Source organism: Neophocaena asiaeorientalis, unplaced genomic scaffold (assembly GCF_003031525.2).
Source record: "Neophocaena asiaeorientalis asiaeorientalis breed wild unplaced genomic scaffold, Neophocaena_asiaeorientalis_V1.1 scaffold388, whole genome shotgun sequence".
Lineage (NCBI taxonomy): Eukaryota > Metazoa > Chordata > Mammalia > Artiodactyla > Phocoenidae > Neophocaena > Neophocaena asiaeorientalis.
In genome coordinates, this window is record NW_020172738.1 from 2,263,401 (window position 1) to 2,291,357 (window position 27,957).

General features: G+C 39.2%; 1 protein-coding gene across 11 annotated transcripts in view; it reads right to left on the minus strand.

Annotated features, from left to right (window-relative positions):
- Positions 1 to 27,957, minus strand: part of SP140 (SP140 nuclear body protein) — a 70,441-nt gene that overhangs the window by 31,506 nt on the left and 10,978 nt on the right. For 10 of the 11 annotated variants that reach the window (XM_024740570.1, XM_024740573.1, XM_024740575.1 and 7 more), the window contains 9 exons: positions 23,935 to 24,112; positions 22,861 to 23,029; positions 20,232 to 20,315; positions 16,779 to 16,862; positions 13,567 to 13,647; positions 11,965 to 12,036; positions 7,111 to 7,194; positions 5,632 to 5,715; positions 5,149 to 5,229 (listed from right to left, as the gene is read on the minus strand). In XM_024740570.1, the coding sequence (XP_024596338.1) occupies positions 5,149 to 5,229; positions 5,632 to 5,715; positions 7,111 to 7,194; positions 11,965 to 12,036; positions 13,567 to 13,647; positions 16,779 to 16,862; positions 20,232 to 20,315; positions 22,861 to 23,029; positions 23,935 to 24,112 (917 nt within the window). The remainder of the gene's footprint in view (positions 1 to 5,148; positions 5,230 to 5,631; positions 5,716 to 7,110; positions 7,195 to 11,964; positions 12,037 to 13,566; positions 13,648 to 16,778; positions 16,863 to 20,231; positions 20,316 to 22,860; positions 23,030 to 23,934; positions 24,113 to 27,957) is intronic. The other variant, XM_024740571.1, reaches the window with a different exon arrangement.

Sequence of the window (27,957 nt, forward strand, 5' to 3'; positions counted from 1 at the left end):
GGGACCTAATGAAACTTAAAAGGAAACTACAAATAAGAAGAAAGACAGCCCTCAGAATAGGAGAAATTATTTGCAAACGAAGCAAATGACAAAGGATTTATCTCCAAAGTATACAAGCAGTTCATGCAGCTCAGTATTAAAGAAACAAACAACCCAATCCAAAAATGGGCAGAAGAACTAAATAGACATTTCTCCAAAGAAGATATATGGATTGCCAACAAACACATGAAAGGATGCTCAACATCACAAATCATTAGAGAAATGCAAATCAAAACCACAATGAGGTATCACCTCACACTGGTGAGAATGGCCATAATTAAAACAATCTACAAACAATAAACGCTGGAGAGAGTGTGGAGAAAAGGGAACCCTCTTGCACTGTTGGTGGGAATGTAAATTGATACAGCTACTATGGAGGTTCTTAACAAAACTAAAAATAGAACTACCATACGACCCAGAAATCCCACTACTGGGCATATACCCTGAGAAAACCATAATTCAAAAAGAGACATGTACCACAATGTTCATTTCAGCACTATTTACAATAGCCAGGACATGGAAGCAACGTAAGTGTCCATTGACACTTGAATGGATAAAGAAGTTGTGGCACACATATATATATACAGTGGAATATTAGCTATAAAAAGAAACAAAGTTGAGTTATTTGTAGTGAGGTGGATGGACCTAGAGACTGTCACACAGAGTGAAGTAAGTAAGAAAGAGAAAAACAAATACCCTATGCTAACACATATATATGGAATCTAAAAAAAAAAAAAAAATGGTTCTGATGAACCTAGCGGCAGGACAGCAATAAAGATGCAGACGCAGAGAATGGACTTGAGGACACAGGGAGGAGGACAGGTAATATGAGACAAAGTGATAGAGTTTCATTGACATATATACACTACCAAATGTAAAATAGATAGGTAGTGGGAAGCAGCCACATAGCATAGGGAGATCAGCTCGGTGCTTTGTGCCCACCTAGAGGGGTGGGATAGGGAGGGTGGGAGAGAGACGCAAGAGGGATGGTATATGGGGATATATGTATACATATAGCTGATTCACTTTGTTATACAGCAGAAACTAACACAACATTGTAAAGCAATTATACTCCAATAAAGATGAAAAAAAGAAAAGAAAAGAAAAACCAAAAAGAAAAACAACAATGAACTGCCTTCTGGGAAAAAGAATATCTGCTCCAATAATCACACCTGAGATCCAACAGAGCCATGTTTTTCCCATCTTTTGAACCTCATTCTGCCTTCTCTACTTTCATTTTTCTACTTTTATCCCTAAGAATAAAAGAAAAAGGTCTTATCCTTCTAGGAAAAACTGTCCTTTGAAAGTTGCAAAAAGTAATTGTCAGAACCAGTTTTAAATTCATCCCAATTGGCCAATGACTGCTTGCATCACTAACCACATCTAAAGTCAGCTAATCAGTTGCAGCCTTACACTTAGGAAAATCAGCCAGTCAGCAACAGATACACTTCAGAAAGCCTATGTGTATGGCTAAATGAGAACTGATTTATAAACACTCCTGTTTCTGAAAGTCTGCAGTCCCTGAACTACATGCTTCCCAAGAGTGTAAGTAAAAACACACCATTGTAAATCAACTATACTCCAATAAAAATTAATTAAAAATAAGTCAAATCAGCAGCTTATTAAAAAAAAACTGTGTAGAGTGCTTCCTCCCACCATGTGTCTTGCTCAGCAAGCTATAAATCCAGCTTTAGCTTCAAATATTGCATGGTGGCCACTCTTCCTTCACAAATGGTGTTCCCACCAAGATCGTCTTGAGGACTCTTGCTTAGGGGTGTCTTGTGGGACCCTTGGGCCAACAGGTGTTGGTCCAAAACCCCAGCTTCTTGTGCACGACTCAGATTGTCTTCCTGATCCACTGCCAAGTGAATCCATCTCAAGAACAACTTGAGCTCTGACTTGTTTCATTGAAGTTTTATTTCTGAATTTATTTTATTATTTAAAGATGTGTATGCAATTACATACAAAGTAAGCAGACATTTTGGTTTGGCGGGACAGCATTTAGCAAATGTTCTATTAATGTGCTTATTCTTCCACTACTTCATTTATTCTCACTTTTCTTTTGTCTATTTTTTTAAAAGTCTTGTCTCGTGTGTTTGTCTGTTCCTGATTTTCCTGTGCTTCTTCATTATTAGAAGATAGTGATCCAAAGCAAATAGATAGAGGCATAGATTTGATAAATCCCCAATCCAAGCTAGCCCCAAAGACTAATTAATGGATGGGGGTCCATTAGAAAGTCGATAATTTGTGCAAATATAGTTTGTCACATTTTGTCTTGTGTGCCTCACCAAAACTTTCATGAGGATACTTGACATCATATTAATTTTTGAAAGAAAATCCTTTTGTTTAGTACATAACTGTTATCGTATAATTGATCATATGTCTTCTTTTTAGTTTCTGCTTGATTGATGAGCACAATACTCCATTTTCAGGACACCATTCATACTTATGACTCTATGTCGTGGGCTTGTCTTTGCCAACGTCACAATCTCCCACTGGCAGAACTTTCACTTCCTCTTTGTACTCTCAGTGTGATTCTAACTTGCATTTAATAAATGGTAAATTTTCACAAAAGATGTCTTTAGATTTCAGTGGGCAACTTTTGGCATGTCAAAAATAAATGACTCATTTGATAATATTTCTCTAAAAGGACTGAAAAAAATGACCAAGAGTAGTTCCCTGTGCCAACCAATAACTGCTATATTCAGACCATTATGTAACAAACTGTCCTTTCTTTTCTCCAAGAAACTCCTAAAAATTTAATAGGTAAGGCTCTATTCTGCAAATGAAACTACATATTAAGTGTACTAAGAAGGGCTAACCTTAGAATTCCTGGAAAATTCTCCTACACATGGTCACTTTATAGTTAATCTGAACATCAGTATGCCTATACTATGCATATTCAAGACATGCAGGAAATAAACAAAATAGGTATACCTCACTTCCCTGTAGTGCCTAAGCCAATTACTATAGTCTTTTCTAAAGTCAAATTCTTTTCTTTAACACACATATGCTCAGCTTTCTTTGGTGTTTTAATTTGTTTGGTAGCCTATATTATTTGCTTGGGAAAATCAATGTCTCATCTGGATAGTTATTTTCTGGAGATTTACTCAAGCTTCATTGTCATAGGTAGAATTCTAAAATGACCTCCCAAGATTTGTTCCTAAACCCCAGGGACTGTGAATATCATAAGACATTACCCTCATTTTTAGGTTACGTTGTATGGCAGAGTTGATGTTTAAGAAACAATAACAAATGTTGGTGAGAATGTGGAGCAAAGGGAACCCTTGAGCACTGTTGGTGGGATGTAAATTGGTGCAGCCACTGTGGAAAACAGCACAGAGTTTCCTCAAAAAACTAAAAATAGAACTACCTTATGTTCCAGCAACTCCACTCCTGGATATATAATCCAAAGGAAACAAAATCTGCACCCTAATGTTCACTGCAGCATTATTTAAACAATAGCCAAGGACATGGGAACAACCTAAGTGTTCATCAATAGATAAATAGATAAAGAAAATGTCGTGTGTGTGTGTGTGTGTGTGTGTGTGTGTGTGTGTGCGTTATAGAGTAATATTCTTACTCAAGGAAGGAGAATCCTAGGATTTAGTTTCTAATGTCCACTTCCAGAAGAGATAGTTTAGATACTTCCTTACTAAATCCTGACTTAATATTGTTTGGTGATAAGTTTTATCTCTAAAATAAAAATAAAATTAAATGAGACAAAAGAAAATAAAGTAAAATGAAATACCAGGCTGGTTATGCAATGACTGTTCCAGACTCCCTTGTAGAGTTCATTCCCTTACAGAAAGCAAAATTGTCTCAAGTAACTGAACATAGAGCCTTCTCTAGGACATGTCAAATTGTTAAACTGAAAGCCATTATGCATTTGGAGTAGATCATAACTTCTGAATGCTGTGGAAACAAACAGATTTTCAATCTCTTCAGGTGCCCATATAAAAACAAATATCAAGTGGATTATTTAATGTCTTTTTACTACCCAAAGATCCCCAGAACATGCAGACAATTCCATGAAGTAGAACTGCTTCCACTCAAGATCAATCAGAATAAAGTTTTCCTGGATGCCTAGATTGTCACACTGATTGTCACATTCTCCTTCATATTTTTATCCTTTATCCTTACAACTTTAGTTTTTCTATTTACTGGTTTAATGTCTGAAGCCTCTGACTTCCCTATAATGTTACTACTAATAATAACATTCCAAGACTGACTTCACTTAGGACGATCACCACCCTAACTTTATAATTCAGTTCTTCTAAAATATTTCTAGTAGAGCCAATTTGAAGAATTTTTGAATGTGTCATCGTCCCAAGCCAACTCCTGGAAAAAAATAATGGCTTTACTTGTAATTATGCTTCTAAAATAAATTTTAATTGAGGATAAATTGCATTAAGAAATATCAGGCTGACAGCTACTGATGGGCATTCAGGGCAAGGATGCTACAAACTATTTATATAAAGACCATGACTCCACCTAATCATCAAAATCAGCTTAAACCCAACTGTACTTCATCTTTGAGTGTTGTCCATGGACTAAGAAACAACTAAAACCCCCAAAGAACCTCAAACATTTGAAGTCATGAGTTATTCCTATAATAAGATCAAAAGTTCAAACATTTGGGCAAAGAAACAGTTTATGATGAGTTAAAGTACATTACACCAACTTAACCAATAAATCAACTCTCTGTAGATAATACACAAATGAAAGATTATGTTTCTGTGCTGGAAGAGGTGAATATAAATATTCTTGGGAGATAATAAATAGCTAGAGAATAATGTACTAACAGTTCCACTAAAGTTAAGCAAATTTTTGTACAACTTCTGTGTTCTTTCTCCTATGTGGAATTCTATCTACTACAACTGAATATATGGATACCTACAATCAAACAACATGATCTCCTAATTATGGAGTTGCTCAAGGTTTCTTGTCCCTTGCAAGGTACAAGGGCCAAAGAGCCAAGGTAAATGTGAAGAATGATATTTGAGAATTAACTGGAGCTTTCATTGTGGAGTATTCCTAGAGTAAAATCCATCAGGAAACACCATCCTCCTGACACCCTGCAGCCCAGACAGTCCTTATCTCTCTCACCTGCTCCACTTTTTGGTAGTGAGCTCAAGGATTCCTGGGGTTCTTCTTCATCACACACTTCTGAACAGGTACTGCTTCCTTCTGATAAATAGAATGAAATCTCTTGGAATCCCAGTGTATGACCAATGGAAACCGTAGTAGGAAAACCCTCCCAGAGACAACCAGGAAGACCAGAGCAGCTCAAGTATCTCCAAGATGGGAATGTCCTTGCCCTTAGACCCTCCTGCCTTTGAGCTCACCTGACCTAGAGGTTAACATGGCTCCCGTCACTATCATCAGAGGCTGAAAACAGTCTACCCATCTCACTCCCTTCTTATACACTAATTTTCTCTGTCTTTTTCATCCTTTCCAGTTGGCTCTATATATTTCTTCTGTATGGGTATGTGAAGGGGAGTAGGGTAGGAAGAGAGAAGAAAGATGGAGATTTTCCTCTCTGCAGACAGAAAAACAAAGATTCAATTTGGGAGTTGAAATCACAATTACCTTCTCCATCACATAGTGGTTGACTAGGCAGCTCCTCTGGTTCTTCTTTGTTGGTCATTTGGGAAGCTTTAGGATCACAGGACACTAAAGAGAAACAAGAAAATGAGCTGAGCCAGGATGCTCAGACCACAAGTGAGACGAGGAAGAAGAAATTGGCAAGGGTCGCATGATGAATGGAAGTCACAGAAAGACAGGAAGGATAACTGATCTAATCTTTGGACAACAAAGGTCACCAGGTTTAAGTGGGAAAGTAATATGATCTGATTTCCATCTTGCACATAAAAATTGTGCTAAAGTGGAGAAAATGGGCAAGATGGGAGCAAGAGAAAATGGGACATTCAAGTTCCATTTACTGAGAGAGCAAACCCTGTAAGAAAAGGACATTCCAGTTTCATGGAAGAAGATGTTGGTTTCAATTTTGGAAGTGTCAGTTCCTGAAAGACATCCAAATGGAGAGGGCCCTGGGATAAATGTCTTCAGGTAAATACATAGATGGATGACCTTGGAAGATGGGTCTGCCTAGCAGGCATGTGCTTGAGACACATTCTGTTACCTGAGAGTAGCTGAGGCTGCCAGGGAGAGAGTTATTACTCTATGTTATGGACACCACTCTCTCAATGGGGCAAACCTAACTCGGAAACTCACTACTGGGATGGAAGATGCTCCTGACTGATATGCATACTTCAGCATTCCAGGATCCTAACTTCTCTCCTCTCTTCCCTGTACAGCTGTTTTCACTCTATTGATCTGATAAAACTCTTTCTCGACATAGTTTCTCTGCACTTCCTTGCACTTTTTTTTTGGTATTTATTTGCCTCTCTATATAGTTTCTCTAATTTTTATCTTTGTATCTCATTTCTTATTGAGGTAATTCCCTTTCTACCTTGTCTTCCATTTTCTCCTTTTCTCTTTTTCTCTGGATCTTCTCTTTCTAGATGCCTGTAAAATTTCCTTATTTTATATATTTTCCTCATGCTCACAGATCCCTTCTCTCAAACTGACAAAAGTCCTTCCATTTTCACATGGACCACAGTGCTGGAGAGCCTTCCCTTATTAGCTCTATTCTAAGTCTCCCACATGACCTTTCTAAATTGCAAGCTTATCAGTCATTCACAAAACTTACTTCCATGCTCCTTGTACGTCCGAAGTAAGCTGAAAATGATCTCCTTGCCTCAACTGCCATAACCTGTTGACATTTGGATTTTATATGCATTTAATAAAGTCACCCAGGTACTTGTGCTTTGGGACTCCAGCCTACCTTTGGCACATCCTGTTTTCCTATGTTCTCCATGCAGGGGTGCTCTCCCCACTCAGTTCAGCTCACCTTTCTCCTTAGTCTCTCTCACAGTTTTGGAAAAAACAAAACAGAAAATCGACACAATTCCATGTGTATGTATGTGAATATGAAGAAGAGAATGGCAAGATGAGAGAAGGGGGGATATTTTTTCCTATTTATTGAGGAGTTTAAATCATAATTACCTTCTCCCTCTACTGGTAGTAGGCTGAGCACCTCCTTGGGTTCTCCTTCGTGAGTCATTTGGGGAGTTTTGGGATAACAGGTCACTGCAGAGAAACAAGGACATGATGGACCATGGAGGGTGATCAGAAACAGACCTCGATTGGCTCATGCCAAACATGATGGAAAAACCATATGTCTGCTCCAAGCACTGCTTCTGAGAGCCACGCCATCTCCTTCTGCTTCTTTGCCATCTGCACCTCTTCTCTCTCCTTCTCAGCATCCTACCCACAGTTCCACCTCCACACAGCTCTGTTTCCTAGCTGTGCATCTCTTTGATTGTCTGTGTTTCTCTCCTCATCTCTTGTCTTCAGGTCTTGGGGTTTGTTTGTTTGTTTGTTTTTCAGTGATAGTGTATTCCTTTTCTCCTGTTATCCTTTCTAACTTTCTTATTCTAGATCTCTTCAAGCCTAAGTGGTTGGGTCCATTTCTATACTTCCTGTCTCTCAGTGGTTTCCTTTCCCTCCCCACCAACATTAATTTTTCCTTAACTAAATCTTCTCTTGGACCCTGGTTCTCTCCCCTGGGAACCTGCAGAACTCCTTGGGTTTCCTCTTCCTTTTCTGACCACATGACCCCACGCTGACTGTCAGCTGGCTTCACACAACTGTCACCCTCAGTGACACACCCAGGATGCTGGTGCCCACTCTTCCTTTTCTACCTTGCCCTTGCAAAAATAACCTCCATGCCCTTCTGTTTCATTTCCCCAACCATAAAATAGAAGTTACAACAGTTTGTATACCTGTGTCTTAGGGTTTCATGAAGGTAAGAGGGGGCTTGCACAATCCAATAATCTGATGGAGACTGTACACATTGTCTCCCAACCCAGTTCTCTTTCTCATTCTCACCCTTTCCACACATCTCTGCTTCTTCTATTTCTATCTCAGTATCTTGCTATTGGAATCTCTTGGTACTTCTCTTTGTCCTGATTTGTTTCTTTTCCCATGTCTCTTCCCACCTGCCTTTTCTCCCTCTTCCTTTCCTGATGCTGAGCTTTCTGTCTTCTCCCCATCTCTCATGCTGTTTTTTTCTAGAACTAGGAATTAGAAAAGGTATCTCTGAGGTGGTCTATAACTTCCATGTGATTTCACCAGATTAGTGAGCAGAATGGAGAGTGGAGTGGACCAAGAAAATTGTTCCAAGCACAGGGCTAAGTGTGCAAAGACTCAGATGAGAAAAAGTAATCAAAATTAAAATTACTGCAAAGTTTTAAACAAACTTTAGAAGTCGTTGCAGGAGAGGCAGACATGAGGCTGGAGCCATGGGAAGGAAAACAGGGAAGGATTTCAAACTTTTGACAACAAAAAGTTATTGATTTAAGGTAGGAAAGTGAGATAAGCCAACCTGCATTTTCAAAGGGTCATCTAGTTGAGTTGGAGAGAATGGATATGGTGGGAGGATGACTGGAGGAAGGTATGAGACCATATAGAGTCTGTTGCCCTGGCTCTAGTTCCAGAGAGAAGAGACATCTGACTAGGGCTTCCATGTCAGGTGTGGCAACAAATGGATGAGTAAGAGACAAGTTAAAGGTATAGTTAACTAAACTGGATGATTGATGGGGTGTGTGAGTTGAGGGAGGGAAAAGAGTCATTGGTGACCCCTAGGTGTCTACCTAAAGAATGGAACAATAGCGTTCCATACTGAGATAGGGAACACGGGGAAAGGAGGCAGATCTGGCATCAAGAAAGATGGTATATGCAACTATGGAAGTGACTTGTATTGAAGTTCCCGAAAACCATCCAAATGGAGATGTCTCTCAGATCCCTGTACAAATATAGTCAGGCACTTAGATGAATGAGCTTACAAGGCAAGTTGGGGCCAGAGTTAGGAATTTGGGGATCATTAAGTTATAGATAGAGCATACAAGAATGGCTGAGGGGAGGCCCATTGCCTCTGAGTGTATTACAGGTGCCACTTTGATAATTGGAGGAACCATAATCTGAAAACTCATGGCTAACATGTTCAACTCCTAGTGTTAGAAGTTGCTTCCATGCAGCAACTCTTCTTTCAGTCCCTACAATGTCCCAAACCATCTTCTGCATCCTTGTACATGGTGTTCCCTCTCTACAGATGTTTTACTCTTCTCCTTTATCTTTTTCTCTATGTATAACTGTTATACTTTCCTCCAGTCTTTCTATTTCTTAGCACTTTCCCTCTCTGGGTCTTTCTCTAATGTCACATTCTCTACCTTTTAAACTCTGTACCTTGTTTGATTATTGAGTTGAGCTCCTTTCTTCTATGGTGCTCATTTCCCTGCTTCTATCTGTTCTCTTTAGTTCTTAACTTCCTGTTTGTAATGTTTCAACTTAAAATTTAAATCTAAAAATTAAAATTTCAGCCTTTCTGTATATTTTTTCCATCTCACATATTCCTTCTGCAAATCATCAAAGTTCTCATCTTTTGCCACTGACAAACGAGTAGGGATCCTTCCTTCCCCTTGGCAGGCTCGTTTCAAATGTCTTTGACATGAGTTTTCTATTTTGCGATTATACCCACTATGCCCATGTTCCTGGCACAACCTCGAGGAAAGCAGGTTGAAAATTATCTCCCCTCCCTGACACCACATTCTAACCTGGTTCTATTTCGATTCCACATCTATTTATTTTTTTTAATTTTTATTAGAGTATAGTTGATTTACAATGTTGTATTAGTTTCTGCTGTACAGCACAGTGAATCAGTTATACATATACATATATCCACTCTTTTTTAGATTCTTTTCCCATATAGGTCATTACAGAGTATTAAGTAGAGTTCCCTGTGCTACACAGTAGGTCATTGTTAGTTCTCTATTTTATTATATTTTTAATTTTTAATATCTTTTTGGAGTATAATTACTTGACAATGGTGTGTTAGTTTTTGCTGTATAACAAAGTGAATCAGCTATACATATACATATATCCCCATATCTCCTCCTTCTTGTGTCTTCCAACCACCCTCCCTATCTCACCCCTTTAAATTAATTTTTATTGGAGTATAGTTGAGGTATAATGTTGTGTTAGTTTCTGCTGTACAGCAAAGTGAATCAGTTATAAGTCATTACAGAGTGCTGAGTAGGGTTCCCTGTGCCACACAGTAGGTTCTTATTAGTTATTTATTTAATATATAGTAGTGAGTATATGTCAATCCCAATCTCCTAAATCAGCAGTTCCCAACCTTTTTGGCACCAGGGACTAGTTTTGTGGAAGACAATTTTTCCACGGACGTGGTGTGGGGGGTGGGGGATGGTTTAGGCGGTGATGAAAGCGATGGGGAGCGGCAGATGAAGCTTCACTGGCTTGCCCACTGCTCACCGCCTGCTGTGCGACCCAGTTCCTTGGACCGGTACTGGTCTGCATCCCAGGGGTTGGGGACTCCTGTCCCAAATTATGCTTACCCCCACTTTCCCCCTTGGTAACCATCAGTTTGTTTTCTACATCTGTGACTCTGTTTTATAAATAAGTTCATTTGTACCATTTTTTTGGATCCCACATATAAATGATATCATATGATATTTGTCTTTCTCTATCAGACTTAATTCACTCAGTATGACAATCTCTAGGTCCATCTATGTTGCTGCAAATGGCATTATTTCGTTCTTTTTATGGTTGAGTAATATTCCATTTATATATGTACCATCTTCTTTATCCATTCATCTATCAATGGACATTTAGGTTGCTTCCATGCCCTGGCTATTGTAAACAGTGCTGCAATGAACACTGTAGTTCGTGTATCTCTTCGAATTATTGTTTTCTCCAGATATATGCCCAGGAGTGGGATTGCTGGATCATATGGTAGCTCTATTTTTAGTTCTTTTAAGGAAACTCCATACTGTTCTCCAAAGTGGCTGTACCAATTTACATTCCCACCAACAGTGTAGGAGGGTCCCCTTCTCTCCACACCCTCTCCAGTATTTATTGTTTGTAGGCTTTTTGATGATGGCCATTCTAACCGGTGTGGGGTGATACCTCATTGTAGTTTTGATTTGCATTTCTCTAATAATTAGTGACGTTGAACATCTCTTCATGTGCTTTTTGGTCATCTGTATGTCTTCTTTAGATCTTGGAGAAATGTCTATTTAGATTTTCTCCCCATTTTTTGATTGGGTTGTTTGTTTTTTTGATATTGAGCTGCATGAGCTGTTTGTATATTTTGGAGATTAATCCCTTGTCAGTTACTTGGTTGCAAATATTTTCTCCCATTCTGAGGATTGACTTTTTGTTTTATGGTTTCCTTTGCTGTGCAAAAGCTTTGAAGTTTCATTAGGTCCCATTTGTTTATTTTTGTTTTTATTTTCATTACTCTAGGAGGTGTATCAAAAAAGCTCTTGCTGCGATTTATGTCAAAGAGTGTTCTGCCTAAGTTTTACTCTAAGAGTTTTATAGTATCTGGCCTTACATTTAGGTCTTTAATCCATCCTTATTTTTTCTTTTAACTCACTTCCTGTTTGTCTCTCCTATACATAGTATTTCATTAAACCTATGCAACCCTGGGACATAAGTTTAAAATGATCTCTCTCCTCCAAACTCCAATCTGGTTGTATTTAGATTCCATATACTTTTAAATAAAATTGAAACTACTTAGGCAACTGCATGTGGTGGCCCCAATCTACATTTTTATTATTCTGTGCCCTTAAATTCTCTACCCAGAAGCCCCTCCATTAAGGCCCTTAGTCCCTCTTTCCCCCTTGCCTCCTATATACCTGAAGAAAGCAACCAGAGCCTAAGGAAAAGTGTGTGTTTGTGTTTGGGGGAATGAAGGGAAATGTCCCTTGCATACAGACATGCAAACAAATTAATGAGATAATTGGTCACTTAAATCAATATTAGCTCCCCCGTTACCTGCTTGCAGTTTGGGAATCTCTTCAGAATTGCCTTCGTTTGTCCCTTGAAGAGCTTTGGGCTCACAGGAAACTAAAGAAAAACAGAAAAGACCAACCAGACATGGTGATGCGGTACAGATCTCAGAGTGGTCATGCTGAATTCTGGTGTTCAATGGTCAGGTGAACTTCTCCTTGGGAAAAGATACTGTTGCTCCAAACACCTCACTTTAGACACACCAGAGCCTTGCTCTGCCTTTTTTCCTTCCCGTTATCCCTCAGTCACCTTTCTCCTCATTTTTCTGTCCCCACACATGGTTGTTTTTGTGCCATGAAGGATCACACACCTCCTTTACTCTGGGCTTCCCTCCCAGTCGTCTTCTTCTTCTTTGCCCTTCAGTGTTCTTTGACAGTTTTCCTACTCATGAGTCAGTTTTCTTTTTTTTTTTTTTTTTAATTGGGGTATAGTTACTTTACACTGTTGTGTTAGTTTCTGCTGTACAACAAAGTGAATCAGCTATACGTATAGTGATATACATGTATATGTATACTGATATATATCCCCTCCCTCTTGGACCTCCCTCCCTCCCACCCCATCCCACCCATGTAGGTCATAATAGAGCACCAAGCTGAGCTCCCTGTGCAATACGGCAGCTTCATACTAGCTATCTATTTTACACATGGCAGTGTATATATGTCAATCCTAATCTCCCAATTCACCCCACCTCTCCTCTCCCCTGTGTCCATTCCCTACGTCTGCATCTCTATTCCTGTCCTGCAAATAGGTTCACCTGTATTTTTCTAGATTCCACATAAATGCATTAATATACGATATTTGTTTTTCTCTTTCTGACTTACTTCACTCTGTAGGACAAACTCTAGGTCCATCCGTATCTCTACAAATGACCCAATTTCATTCCTTTTTATGGCTGAGTAATATTCCATCATATATATGTACCTAAGTCTTGGCTGCCCTGACCCTCTGCAGCCCCACACGATAGACACCATAGTAAGTCATTGAGGATGCTGGTACCCTCGCTTGTTTAACTGCTTTGACTGCTAACAGACCCTTACACACTTCAGTGCTTCTATTTCTTTACCTATAAAACAGGAATAAGTAACATTTTGTCTGTTACGTAAATCCATAACTTTGTGGAGAGAAGAATGACATCTTGTTTGCCAAAATTCTTTGAAAAATCAGTCACATAATAAATAATAGCTGACAAAAATTGTACTTTAGATTTGGGAGCAATTGATCTGAAGGACCATGTTTCTTTTGGGGGTTTTCCAATGTTAGACACAAAATAATAGCATTATAGCCAAATAGAATAATACTTAGTTTTTATTCTTTAGAGAAGATAAAGGGCAGGTCAGTATAAATTCAAGTCTTTACTATTAATAGCTATGAGAGACATCACTCTTCTCCAGCATATTGCTACTAGAATGCACTTAGGAATATTTATGTTATTTGTTATGTTACTTATGTTATTATGGACTCATGGGATTCCAAGACACACTAGATCTTTTGACTGTGGAGTGTGCTCAGGGTAAAAAGCATCAATAAACACCAGCTCTGAATTCAGCCACCTGACACCCTCGGCTGGCAATCCCTCCCCATCCTTACCAAGCTCACATCTTGGTGGGATGTTCCAGGCTCCCTGGGGCTCTTCTCCATCACAGGCCTCCCAACAGGCATTGTTGTTCCCTGCAGTAAAGAATGAAATCCCACACACATCTCAATTTATGACCAAGGAGGAATCACAGCAAGAAAATAACTAGAAAATCAACAAATCCTGAGAAACTGGAAGGCCCCACTCCCCAAAATAACCTGACCTGAAGGTTAACTTTGCAACAGCAGCTTTCACTAGGGGATGAGGAATTCATCCATTGTGGAAAAATCTCCCTTGCCTTTTTTTTTTTTTTTTTTACATCTTTATTGGAGTATAATTGCTTTACAATGGTGTGTTAGTTTCTGCTTTATAACAAAGTGAATCAGTTATACATATACATATGTCCCCATATCTCTTCACTCTTGCATCTCCCTCCCTCACACTCTCCCTATCCCACCCCTTCAAGTGTTCACAAAGCACCGAGCTGATCTCCCTGTGCTATGCGGCTGCTTCCCACTAGCTTTCTATTTTACGTTTGGTAGTGTATATATATCCATGCCACTCTCTCACTTTGTCCCAGCTTACCCCTCCTCCTCCCTGTATCCTCAAGTCCATTCCCTAGTAGGTCTGCATCTTTATTCGCATCTTGTCCCTAGGTTCTTCTGACCAATTTTTTTCTTTTTTTTTAGATTCCATATATATGTGTTAGCATATGGTATTTGTTTTTCTCTTTCTGACTTACTTCACTCTGTATGACAGTCTCTAGGTCCATCCACCTCACTACAAATAACTCAGTTTCGTTTCTTTTTATGGCTGAGTAATATAGTTTCTGATCTTAGTGGTTTCTTTTTTATACCACATTCTCTTTCTACTTCTTCCTTTTCCATTTGAACCTTTACATTTTATCCATCTCTGCCTCTGTTTCTTTCTGCTGGTGTCTCCTAGACTGTCTCTTTCTCTGTTTCTGCAACTTTTGTCTTGTTTCTCTGATGTTGCTCCTTCTCTCCTATCCTTTGTCTTTCAACGGTTTCTTTCTAGCTTTCTCTAAAGAAAGGCCTCCCTGGAATAGTATGTTTTAAATAGGATTTACCAGAGTGAGGAGGTTAAGTGGAGGGTAGTAGAATGTGAAAACAGTTCTGAATAAGGCAGAAAATGTATGAAAATGCTCAGATATGAAAGATTTAACAATTAAAATTATTGGGGGAGTAAACGAGACAGAAAAACAAATATCATATGATATTGCTTATATGTATGTGGAATTTTAAAAAATGATACAAATGAACTTACTTAGAAAACAGAAACAGACTCACAGACATAGAAAACAAACATATGGTTACCAAAGGAGAGGTGGGGGAGGGATAAATTAGGAGTTTAGGATTAACATATACACACTACTATGTATTAAAAAAGATAACCAACAAGGACCTACTGTATAGTACAGGGAACTATACGTAATATCTTGTAATAATGTATAATGGAAGAGAATGTAAAAAAAGAATATATATACATATATATGAACATATATGTATAACTGAATCACTTTGCTGTACACTTGAAACTAACACAACATTGTAAATCAACTATATTACAGTAAAATTTTAAAAAATAAAATAAAATACAAATTTTAAAAATAAAATTATTGGGGGAAAAAGTTTATACTATATTGAATTAATAGTGCAGGAAGCAGGTGATGAGGCTGGGGAAATCGATACGGGGCTTATCATGGGTAATCTTGGATGCCACTCAGAGAAACATTTATTTAATCCTTAGTGTATTAAGAAAGTATGTTGGAACATAACACAATCTAATTTTCATTTTCAAATGTCCCATGTAGTTGAAGTGCAAATAACACATTTGTTGGAAGCAAGATTAGAGGAAGGTCATGAACAGAAGACTGTTGCTTTGAGACCCATGGCAGAGGTCTGAAGACTTCGGGGTGTGACAGATGGACAGCTTGGAGATATTCTGGAAGAGAAATGACTATACTGGATGAGTAACAGGCATTTATTTGAGGGCAAGAGCAGTCACGGTGACGCCTAGACTTCCAACTTGAAAACCTATGAGATAATAAGGATCCATCACTGAAACATGAATGCTGAAGAGGAGTTTAGATCTAGCTTGAGTGATGAAGACACTACTTTTAGTTCTGAAATGCCAAGTTAAAAGTTCTTGAAAGAATTCATGTGTAGATATCTAGCAGACCATGGTCTTTGAGTCCACGGATAAAGGTACTCTGAAGGCAATCTAGGGTGGTGATTTGGTCATAGGAATCACTGGAATATTCAGGGAGAGGACTATTGCAATGTGAGTATTTTACAAGTGCCACTTCGATGGTTAAGGACAGTTTAATCTGAAAACTCACAGCTAATGTTGCCAACACTTGTGCCCAAAGTTGCTTATATACAGTGCTCTTACCTCAAGCCTACAATGTCCCGATCTGCTCCTCTCTCTTTTATTGTCTTTTCGCTCTCAACCTGTTTTCCATCCATTCTCCTTCAACTCTTTCTTCTCATAGTTGCCTTTGTACGTCTGCCTGACTTTTCCCAATTCTTAGTATTTATTTTCCTCTCGGTCTTGCCCTTTCCATACTTTTCACTCTCAACTTTTATCTCTGTTTCTTGAGAAATTTTTCAGTTTATCTCTTCTCTGTGGTGTCTTACACTTGCTCCCATTCCATCTGTTTCTCCCACTTTATTTTGACCTCTGTCTCCCAACACTATTCAACTTTTGTCTCTCTGTGTGATTTCATCCTCCAGGTTCTCCCCTCTCATCATCTCCAAAACTCTCCTCTTGGACTCTGACTACAGTACCAGGGACCTCCAACTGGCCAGTTCTCCCGCGTGAACCTGATATGCCATGATGTTTCCAAGTTCCTCTTAGTTGTTCTGTGAAATTAATTGAAAATTATCCCCTATCTCAACCTGGAAGAGTGGGATTTTAGAAAACTGGATCCATTCATGTAATTTGTCACATATTACACCCTATCTTCCTTTTCAATTTTCTCTTTTTATATTCCCCATCAATGGATGCTCCATCTACTCAGGAGTTCAGATTCCTTTTCTCACTGTCTCTGTTGCATATGTGAGCAGGTAGGAGAAGAAGGGGGCAGGTAGGAGAAGTGGGGGCTAGCAGAGGCCTAGGATAGGAGACCAAAGGTAGGCTTTGCTTCCATGAAGACAAGAAAACAAAAATTTAATATGGAATTGATAAATTAAATGATTGTTACCTTGTCTGTTATATGGCAGTAAGCTGGGTACATCTTCTAACCTTATTACATTGTTCATTTGGAGAGGTGACTGTTCCAAGGACACTAAAGAGAGCGATAAGAAAAAGACAGAACTCAGACAGTATCCAGAGAAGAGACATCTGTGTGCTCAGGATGAACTCTGATGATGTTCAAGTTCCAAGGACCCTATCTGAGGCCCAGCAGAGCCTTGCTTGCCTCTTTCATTGAGATGCACATATCTTAAGTGTAAAACAGCTCTGTGACCAACATCACAGTCAAGATTTGGAACATTTCCACCATGCCATTCAGTTTCCAACCACTATAAGCAACCACTGTTTTGATTTCTATCACCATTAACAAGTCCTTCCTTTCTGGTACTATACTTGTCTGTACTGATGCTCACATCAGTAGGATCACATAGTACATACTCCTGTGACTGGCTTCTTTTTCTCAACATAATGTTTCTGAGATTCATCCATGTGGTTACATATACCAGTAGTTCATTCGTTATATTGCTGAATAGTATTCCATTCTATAAATATATCACCGTTTATTTTCTCTTATTGATGAGAATTTGATTTGGTTCCAGATTTTAGCTATTTGAAATAAAGCTACTATAAACATTGTTGTACAAATATTTGTGTGAACATATGTTTTCATTCCTTATGAGAAGATACTTAGGAGTAGGACTTCTGGGTCGTGGGTTATATTTAACTTTATAGGAAACTGCTAGTTTTCCAAAGTGGTTATATCTATCACTCTATAGTCCAACTAGCAACGTATATAAAGGAGTTCTAATTGTTCCATAGTCTCATCAGCATTTGGTGTTGTCAGTATTTTTAATTTTAGCAATTCTAGTAACTGAATGGTAGCTCGTTGTGGCTTTTCCCCCAATGACTAATGAAATTTGCATTTCCCGAATGACTAATGATGATATATACTTTGTTTGTGTTCTTACTGGTCATTTTATGTCTTCTGAGTGAAGTGTCTGTTCAAGTCTTTTGTCCATTTTTTAAATTAGTGGTGTGTCTTTTTATTATTCTTTTGTAGGAGTTCTTAATACATTCCAGGTACAATCCTTTGTCAGATACATGTATTGCAAATATTTTCTCCCAGTCTATGACTTGCCTTTTCCTTTTCTTAATGGTGTCTTTGGATTAGTAGTTTTTAATTTTGATGAAGTGCAATTTACCAAGTTTTTCTTTTATGGTCTATGCTTTTGCTGTCCGATGTAACAAATTTTTGTCAACCCTAAATTTGTAAGGATATGCTCCTGTGTTTTCTTTTAGAAGTTTTATCATTTTAGCCTTAACTTTTAGATTTGTGATCCAACTTGAATTATATTTTGTGGATAGTGTGAAGCAGGAGGGGAGGTTAATTTTTTCTATGTTTGTTCTGCCTTATTTTCCATCTTTTTACAATCCATTCTACTTCTCTTCATTTCTCACATTTGTACTTACAGTCCTCTTCCCAACACTGTGTCTCCCCAATGAAGGATTGTGCATTCTTGTTTCTGATGGCATCTCTCTCCTTGGCCACTCCTGTCACCTTGTATTTCTGCCTCTCTCTTCCCCAGTGAGGCTTCTGGCTCTTCCCCCTTTGTCTCTCTAGTTTTTCTCTTCCAACTCTTTATACCCTTTATACCTATGCTATTCCAGTGTCCTACCCTCTCTGTCTCTTTGTGGTTTTTTTACCTCTCCCATTTACCACAAAAACCAGATACGCTTTCTTGGTAAGTAAATGACTCCTCACCCTAAACTCTGATCTACTCCTCTGCCCCTTGAGGAGAGGAGCAGGGTCCCTTGGAGCTCCCTGGGGCCTCCTTTCTGAATTATGAACACATCACATCCCCTTCCTCCCTCCCTGTATGTGCTACCATACTCAGAGTCAGTCATCCAGGCAAATATTGGACTGTCAGTCAACCTTACTGCTTGTTCAGATTCTCAGGCACATTCATTCATCATTTCCTGGATTTTTATTGTACCATTTGGGTCACAAGATAAATCTTCTTCCCTTATACTCATCTGCATCCATCACTGATATGCTCTAGGTAGGGTGTCACCTAGATCACATTAGGAATGTTGAAGGATTTGTTTCCCCTTCCTTTCATAATGAACCTCTATTCTTTACTAATAACTATTATGAATCCTTCCACCACCTCATTCACATTCCCGCTATTCTCAGTGGTAGATGAATCTCTAAATATATTTTTGATACACTTTGTACTTTCTAATATACATTTTATACTTTTAGCTATTTGTCTTTATTAAAAAGAATACGTATTATTATTAAAATACATCTGAATGTTACATAAATGTATTAATACATCTCTAAAATATATAATATCTGAGGTATAAATCCAAATTAAGGATACATATTAATGGCATTCTACAAGGCCATTCTTATGGCTTTTTCTTACATTTGTCATTTCCAAGAAAAAAAAATCAACATTTAACAAACAACTAAATTTATTGTAGACCATTTGGCTTAAGGATGGAGACATTTTCTTGGGCTTGAAGGCTGTTTCACTCACTGAATCACTAACTATCTTCACACCTCAGTTTTTTCTCCTGAAAAATGGGAATAACAAAACCCTTATGACAGGATTGTTATGAGAATTAAGTGAGATGCTACTGGTAAAGTGATACCTGGGTATAGTAACTTAGCAAGAAATCATAATTTTCAATTAATGTCTTATTGTTAGAATTTAATGATTAATTATTAGTAATAATATGAATGAAAAGATGATTAAAAGCTAGAAACGGTGCACTCTGGTTACAAAAGTAAATAAGGCATATGTGAGCATTAAACACATTGATGCACATGAAGCGCTGACCTTACGTCTAGTGATCTGTGAATGTTATGCGTTGTGACTATTGTCATAGTCAGAGTTATTACTGCCCTTTGTTCTCTTTGCCCCTTTTTACTCCTTCGCTTCTCCTTTCTTTCTTTTACTCCTTCCCTTCTCCTTTCCTTCTTTTCTACAGAACACCATCTCTTCCACACCCTCCACACAATTACTGCTCACTCTCTTCCTCTCTTTTCTTTTATTACGAGTACTGTTTACAACTGTTCCTCGCTTTGACACATCAAAGGCTTCTTCTTTGGACTTGTCACAAACCCTTACTCCTTCCCAGATCCACTGAATTCCTGGCTCACAATTACTGCTGTGAGTCCTCCCCCTTAATTCTGCCTCATGGTTGCAGTGAGATCTTCTCTCTTGGGTTCATGTTCCATCTTATTAGTTATCACATCTGCCTAGCAATATTCTTGAATTCCAGATCTGGCTGGCTAATTGGGAGCCCATACAACACACCACTGCTCTGGCTTCCCCATCTCCTGCTGCATCCCTTCTCCAGGGTGCACTCTCCACCCAGGAGCTCAGTCCCCTGATCCATGATCTCCTTTCCTCTTAGTAGATGAGACAGCAAGCTTCTATCAAGTCAGAATTACCTTGTTCATGGTTTAATTGTAAGTTGAGTGTCTCCTTTGTCTCTCCTTCACCAACGGTTTGGTAATGGAAGTTTTCACGAATCACTGAGAAGAGAAAGGAAAGGCAATTAGAGATCCCAGACAGTGACCAAGAGCTGCATCTCATAGTTAAACATCCAGGAAGGCTGGAACCATCCAGTCCTCAGAGAACCCTGGACTTCAGTGGGTCTCACGTGACCTGTGGCTTGACGTTGCTTCTGGAATCTAACAGCTGTTCCATATCGAATGTACCTCTCAAGTTTTAAAAAAGAATGGACATATGAAGGAGAAAAACCATATGGTCATCGCAATAGATGTAGAGAAAGCTTTCGACAAAATTCAACACCCATTATGACAAAAACCCTCCAGAAAGTAGGCATAGAGGGAACTTACCTCAACATAATAAAGGCCATATATGACAAACCTACAGCCAACATTCTCCTCAATGGTGAAAAACTGAAACCATTTCCACTAAGATCAGGAACAAGACAAGACTGCCCACTCTCACCACTATTATTCACCATAGTTTTGGAAGTTTCAGTCACAGTAATCAGAGAAGAAAAAGAAATAAAGGAATCCAAATTGGAAAAGAAGAAGTAAAGCCATCACTGTTTGCAGATGACATGATACTACAAACAAAAAGAATGGACAGTGGAAAAGTTGTAAGTAGTGGTCAACCCCCTTCAAAATGATCAGAAAACAGTGAAAGCCAATTTAAAATAAATAATACACATGGAATGTGTTTTGTAAATTCTATGTGCAACTAAGACCAGGGAAGAAGCAGAGGGATTTCTTCAGGAGAAAGGTAATATTTCTAGAGAAATACACCTACATTATAGAAGAAAAGCCCTAACATCTTTCAAAGATGGAGATTTAGAAGGAAGGAAGGAAAGGAGGGAGAGAGGAAGGAAGGAAGGAAGGAAGGAAGGAAGGAAGGAAGGGAGGAAGGAAGGAGGGAAAGAAGGAAGGAAAAAAGACCTTGGGTCAGGGAAGAAGACCTGTTATAAAGAGACATACAGTGAAGAGGAACTAGTACTTCCCTGGGGTAGGATGGGTGGGGAGAAATCCAGAAAACAAGGAAAGACACGTTGTGGAAGACACAGACAGGAAATGAAAATTTTCTGAAAGGCAGAGATGGGAAATGAATACTAACACAACTGTACCTCCTGGGGGCAATACTCACTGAGGGGTCAGGGCAGTAGGGAGATGCTTTTTCCGTCCCCAAGACACGTTGACTTCATGCCCAGGCCAACTTTGGAAGAGGACATGGGGGTAAATGTTATGTGGGTGAGAAGTTTAGAGAACATAAGGAGGCCTAGGCATGAAGTCAACATGTCCTGGGGATGGAAAAAGCATCTCCCTACTGCCCTGACCCCTCAATGGGTATTGCCCCCAGGAGGTACATTTGTGTTACAGTTGCAGGCATTTCAATGATGGGGGACAGGAGACTTCTCTGACCCCTCTTACCAGCATCTTGGCTCTGGGCCACTGACAAAAGGGTCTGGGAGGCACCAGCGGCAGCCTCCCCTGGGGGCAGGTGGGCAGCTGTGCTGAGCCAGGCAGTGGGCAGTGCAGCTTGAGGGCAGCAGCAAGCCTCACGTGTAGGAGATCTCAGCACAGGAAGCCCCGGAAACTAACACATGTGATGTGGGTCCTGGGGTCCAGGGAGGGGGATCCCTATAGTACAGGGAGAGGATCAGAGCCCCTGCGATGTGGGCAGGAAAGGTAACTGCCATTCCCTTCCTACCCATGGCCTGGGGATGTTCTGGCTACAAATATAATATTGACTTGAAATTTGTGGCTAGGTATTTCATTTCCTTTATTCCTTTTTCTGACTTAGATATCACACTGGAGAAATGAGATAGCTCTTATTTTACAAGATATAATTTTCACAAATAAACACATCTCATTCTTTATACTGACTTCTTTTACTTTTTCTCTGTTTAAAAATCCTTTATTACATCTTTATTTCCCAAATAATAAACTTCAAATTCCTTGGCATAGGGTGTTAGACCCTCAAAAATCACCTCCAACTCCCCTTTCCAGAACGAGCTTCCAAGCCCTCCCACCCATGCTCCGTTTTTCAACCACATGGTTCTGCAGGTCCACTGTTCCTTTCCTACTTTGTAGCTTTCACATTCTGCCCCCTCCCCAATGCATGGGTATGTGCTGGCCTTCTCTTGTGAATTCTCCATTCTTTGTTCTGGCACAGGACTGCATTGAATGACAAATCTTTTAATACAAAGAAAATCTTTCCATCTTTGAACATGTCTGCAAGTATCGGATAGGGCTACCTCCTTTCCTACAAAAGGCATAATTCATGCCTTCCTCCAGAAAAGTAGAGACTCAAATCCTATGTTTCTCAGCACCAAATTCAGGTCCTGGCTGAGCAATCATTTGTGGGATTACTTGGCTAAGGTGTCACCCCCACTATGTGTAAGCTCCATGAGGACACAAGTCATGTGTGTTTTCTTCTCTATTGTATTCTCTCTCTGCCTGCCATGTAGTAGTCACTCAATATAATAACTGTCAAATATAATGAAGAGTGAATGAATGAATCAGTGAATGAAGTGGACTTGAACCCCCAAAAGTTGTTGAAAGTTATAATTACCATTTTGGAAGCTTCTGCAAATATGAAGTAAATCAGGATAGGCCTTCAGGTTAACTCTGCTGAACAGGGCATCCAGAATTGTCTTGTCAAATTTCTTCTCCAGTTCACCGAGAGCATCATACATCACTCTATCCACCGGGACCAGATTTGCACAAGCTTCTTGAAAATGCTTAAAAATATTGATTGGTGAATTATGTAGCTTTGAGTGTATGGGTTATAGGAGACTCGGATTATAAATAGACTAATTGTTCTCTGGTGAAATATTAGAATGTTACACAAATTTGGATGACTTCTAAAATATTCTCCATCATAAAAATAGACTCTTATTTTGTTAACCTGCCTCTCTGACATTGATGGTCACTTAAGAGAGCAATTTTGAAGAATAAAAGTAGGTTCAAAGTAGAATGTTGTGTGAGGGCTTTAAGAGCCTGGACAGGATGCTTCAGGAGTGGCCCTTACTGGTACTGAGAGGCCATTTAGTTGACCAGACAATAACCACTGCCCTTCCCTCCAGGAAACCATGTAACCACTCTCCCCTTCTGTGAACGTTGCCAAAGGGCAAATAAAATTCACAAAGACAAAAAGAAGACTTGTCCTCAGTATCCCCAGGAAGGCCCATTGTTAACCTTTACCTGTATTCTGTATCTGGAAATGTCTAAAGTGCAAGAAACGATTTGGAGAGTGAGCAGCAGGCATCTGCTTCCAAATTTATCCTACCGTGACACGACTTCCCTATGAGTTCAATCACTTCAGGTTCGAGGGCGTAAAATAAGAAGGCTTTGTAATGAAATGTTGCCCAACTCACTTATTTGCTTTAATTTTGTTATTGTTATCATATTGTATCAAAATATCTAAGATGCTCCCTACCTACTCACCATTCCAATGTTGCCACATCTCCACCGCCATGCGCCTCCCCTATTTACTACAGAAGAAGGGATGTTGTCTGTGATGCTGCTTCTCCTCTCAACTCCTAACTTATAGGATGGCGAACGTCCCTGTTCATAGGAGGATCTTTAGCCTGCTCATTGCATCCTAAATTTGGCAGATTATCATGAGGGAATTCTCCTCACTTACCTCATACATCTGCTCAGGGATGAAGCCCCTATCTCGGAGGCCCATGAGGAAAGGAAACGGCTTTGTTATTGCACTTGCAATCTCCACCTTATTTTCTTTGAAAAGCCTGAATATGAACTCATAGAAAAACTGCTCCTCTGGGTTCTGCTCCTCTGGGCTCTGGTCCCCTGTGATCATTCTGAGAAACAAAGACACAATATGAAAGTAGACGTTGAGTTTCTGAGAGGCCCATGGAGGTCAAAAGATTTTATTTTATTTATCTATTTTTTACAGCTTCTGAATGTTTTTATATACAAAATTATATATTATAATGACTATTCTTTTTTCTACATGAATATTTACTACGTATATTTTTATACAATTTTTAAAGGTTATACTCCATTTACAGTTATGACAAAATATTGTCTATAATTCCCCGTGTTATACAATATATCCTTGTAGCCTATGTTACACCCAATAGTTTATATCTCCCAGTCGGTCACCCCTAAATTCCCCCTTCCCCCTCTCTCCCTACTGGTAACCACTAGTTTGTTCTCTATATCTGTGAGTCTGCCTCTTTTTTGTTACATTCATTCGTTGGTTGTATTTTTTTACAGTCCACATATAAGTGATATCATCCAGTGTTTGTCTTTCTCTATCTGACTTATTTCACTTAGTATAGTGCCCTCCAAGTCCATCCGTGTTGTGGCAACTGGCAAAATTTCATTCATTTTTTATGGCTGAGTAGTATTCCATTGTATACATATACACTATATCTTCTTTATCTGTTCATCTGTTGATGGACACTTAGGTTGTTTCCTTATATTGGCAATTGTAAATAATACTTCTAGGAACATTGGGGTGCATGTATCTTTTTGAATTGGTGTTTTTGTTTTTTTCAGATATATACCCAAGAGTAGAATTGCTAGGTCATATGGTAGTTCTATTTTTAGTTTCTTGAGAAACCTCCATGCTGTTTTCCACTGTGGTTGCACCAATTTACATTCCCATCAACTGTGCAGGAGGGTTCCCATTTCTCCACATCCTAGCCAACATTTGTTATTTGCATTCTTTTCGATGATAGGCATTCAATGGAGGGCCAACGTGTGTAAAATGATGTTCTTGTGCAAGGACCAGAATAGATGGAATTTATTTACTTAGAGAATAATCAAGGGTGCTCTAGAAGAATACACTGGGCTTAAGGAAGGTTTGTACATAGAAGTGAAAGAGTTTACCCTCTGCTAATCAAAGCTACTGTAAAAAGACTTTCACCCAAACTCTCATTGGAGAACACTGAATTTCAAAATTGTAAAAGCTTTACAGGAATTTATATGATACTCAGATGGTTAATTTTATGTCTCAACGTGGAGGGTTTGGGGGATAAGACTAACATTTTATTTTAAATTGGTGAACTTTGAGTAAGCAGTTTGCCCTCCATAATGTAGGTGGGCCTCATCCAATCAGCTGAAGGCCTGAATAAAACAAAAAGACCAGCCTCCCTGAGTAAAAAGGAATTCTCCAGCTGAGTGCTTTCAGAGACTCTGCTGGGTCTCTAGCCTGCTGGTGCATAGCAGACTTTGGACCTGCTGGCCTCCATTAATGTGTGAGCCAATTCCTTACAATAAATATCTCTTTCTCTCTCTCTATATGCACACACACACACACACACACACACACACACAGCCTATTGGTTCTGTTTCTCTGAAGAACCCTGAGGAATACACATTACAAAAAAATAAGTTACAGACAAAGAAATAAAAAAACAAACTGAGACAATACTGCAGAATCTACCACTGAACTGCAAGTCTTCTTAGTTAATAACAAATAGAATAAATCTCAGGAAGGTGTAAAGGAGCTAGACCTCTCCCATCTGTAACTGCAGAGGCAGGAAAGGCATTCCACATCATAAAATTAGGTCAAAGACACTCCTCTGATAAAGTTTCAATTAATATTGAGAATATGTCTTTTTCTTTGGTCTAATATAGAGACTTGTGTGAATATTCAAAACTAGGACAGGTTGCTCTATATCTAAACCTGCCTGTGGAAGTGTTATATACATGAAGAAATAGAAGACCTCTGGATTTCAAACATAACCACACCTGTGAGAAGTAATTTAGAGACTCAAATAGCTTTATAATTCTGATTCTTACTTGATAAATTGTTCCCCCTTCTGATAATGTCTTAATAAACTTCTCTGTATTTCTAAAAGTTGTAAAGACTCAGGATTTTTTTATCCCACCATAAAAGGGTCATTGGAACTTCCCATTCTCCAAATATGCATCAGGATAGAATAAAATCCATTCCTTCACTGAATTCCTTAAAAAAATATTTTTGCCCACTACTGGGCATGTGCCCTGGGAAGGCCATAGTTCGGAAAAAGTCATGTACCAAAATGTTCATTGCAGCTCTATTTACAGTGGCCAGGAGATGGGGGCAACCTGGGTGTCCATCGTCGGATGAATGGGTGGGGAAGACGTGGTGCACGTATACGGTGGAATATTACTCAGCCATAAAAAGAAGCGAAGTTGGGTTATTTGTAGTGAGGTGGATGGACCTAGAGTCTGTCATGCAGAGTGAAGTGGGTCAGAAAGAGAAAGACAAATACTGTATGCTAACACATATATGTGGAATCTAAGAAAAAAAATGTCATGAAGAACCTAGGGGTAAGACAGGAATAAAGACACAGACCTACTAGAGAATGGACTTGAGGATGTGGGGAGGGGGAAGTGTAATGTGTGGAAAAAAAAAAAGAAAAAAAATGTTTTTGCTTAAAGATAGCTGATTGAAAACAAGTGCTTTCCCCCTCTCTCATTGGAGAGTGCTCTAAAATGATAGTAAAGAAATTAGAGTCACAATGACAAAGAGAAGGGGATTGGATGAAAAACTTAAAGTCTGAAAAAGAAAAAGTGGTCAGAGCATTCATCATTACTGCTGGTGGAGGATGCTCCTAGAGGTCACAGAGGGGCCCAGTGTGTCTTACAGGCCCCTGGGGAGGTAGTGGAGGTGGGGAAGAAGATGCAAGAATGAAAAGAGAGGGATTGTTTGAAAGGAGAAAATACAAAACAATGTGCTACCCAACTCTTTCCTGACCCCACCATACAGAACTCCTGCATCCAGGCAAGAAACTAGAGGTTTCCTCTTAAGAAAAATGTAAACGACACAGAAGAAAGGTCTTCACCTTTGGGCATTTGGGATTTACCCAACAAAGCCACAGGTTTTCAAGCCCATCTCATTAAATGCAGTTCCAAGATAGTTTATCAGTGCCTCACCCTTAAGAATGAACAAACAATAACAGGCCACAGATATTTGTGGAAACTAACAGCACAAAGGGGCAGAACCAAGATGAGCAGAGAGCAAAAATGACTCCAGAACAAATAGAAATACTACAGGGAACAGAAGAGAGTTTCTAAAAAACAATTTTCATACACAGTGGAGAAGATATTATATCCAGGATGCCATGAAGAAAAAACAGGAAAATAAGATAATGGGCCTGGAAATTCAAAGTGATTGCTGAAAATGTTTTTTTTAAAGTTTAACCAGGGCTTCCCTGGTGGTGCAGTGGTTGAGAGTTCGCCTGCCAATGCAGGGGACACGGGTTCGTGCCCTGGTCCGGGAGGATCCCACATGCCACGGAGCGGCTGGGCCCGTGAGCCATGGCCGCTGGGCCTGCGCGTCTGGAGCCTGTGCTCCGCAACGGGAGAGGCCACAACAGTGAGAGGCCTGCGTACCACAAAAAAACAAAACAAAACAAAACAAACAAAAGTTTAATTAAAATGGTCATAAGGTAAAGACAAGGGAATTTCCCCAGCACATAGCTGGAAAAAACAAATCTAAAGGAAAAATGAAAAGTAAATTTGAAACATCTAAATGCCTAAAGCAGTCATTCGAGTGTGTATGTAGACTCAGAAGTAAAAGGAAATGCCTAACAAATACACCCCCTGTTCAATCATTCATGTGTGAAGGCAAAATAGCTGTGCAGAGGCTCAGAAAACATTTTACTCATGCACCCTCTGTGTTGGTCACACGGTTTTCAATGCTCTATTT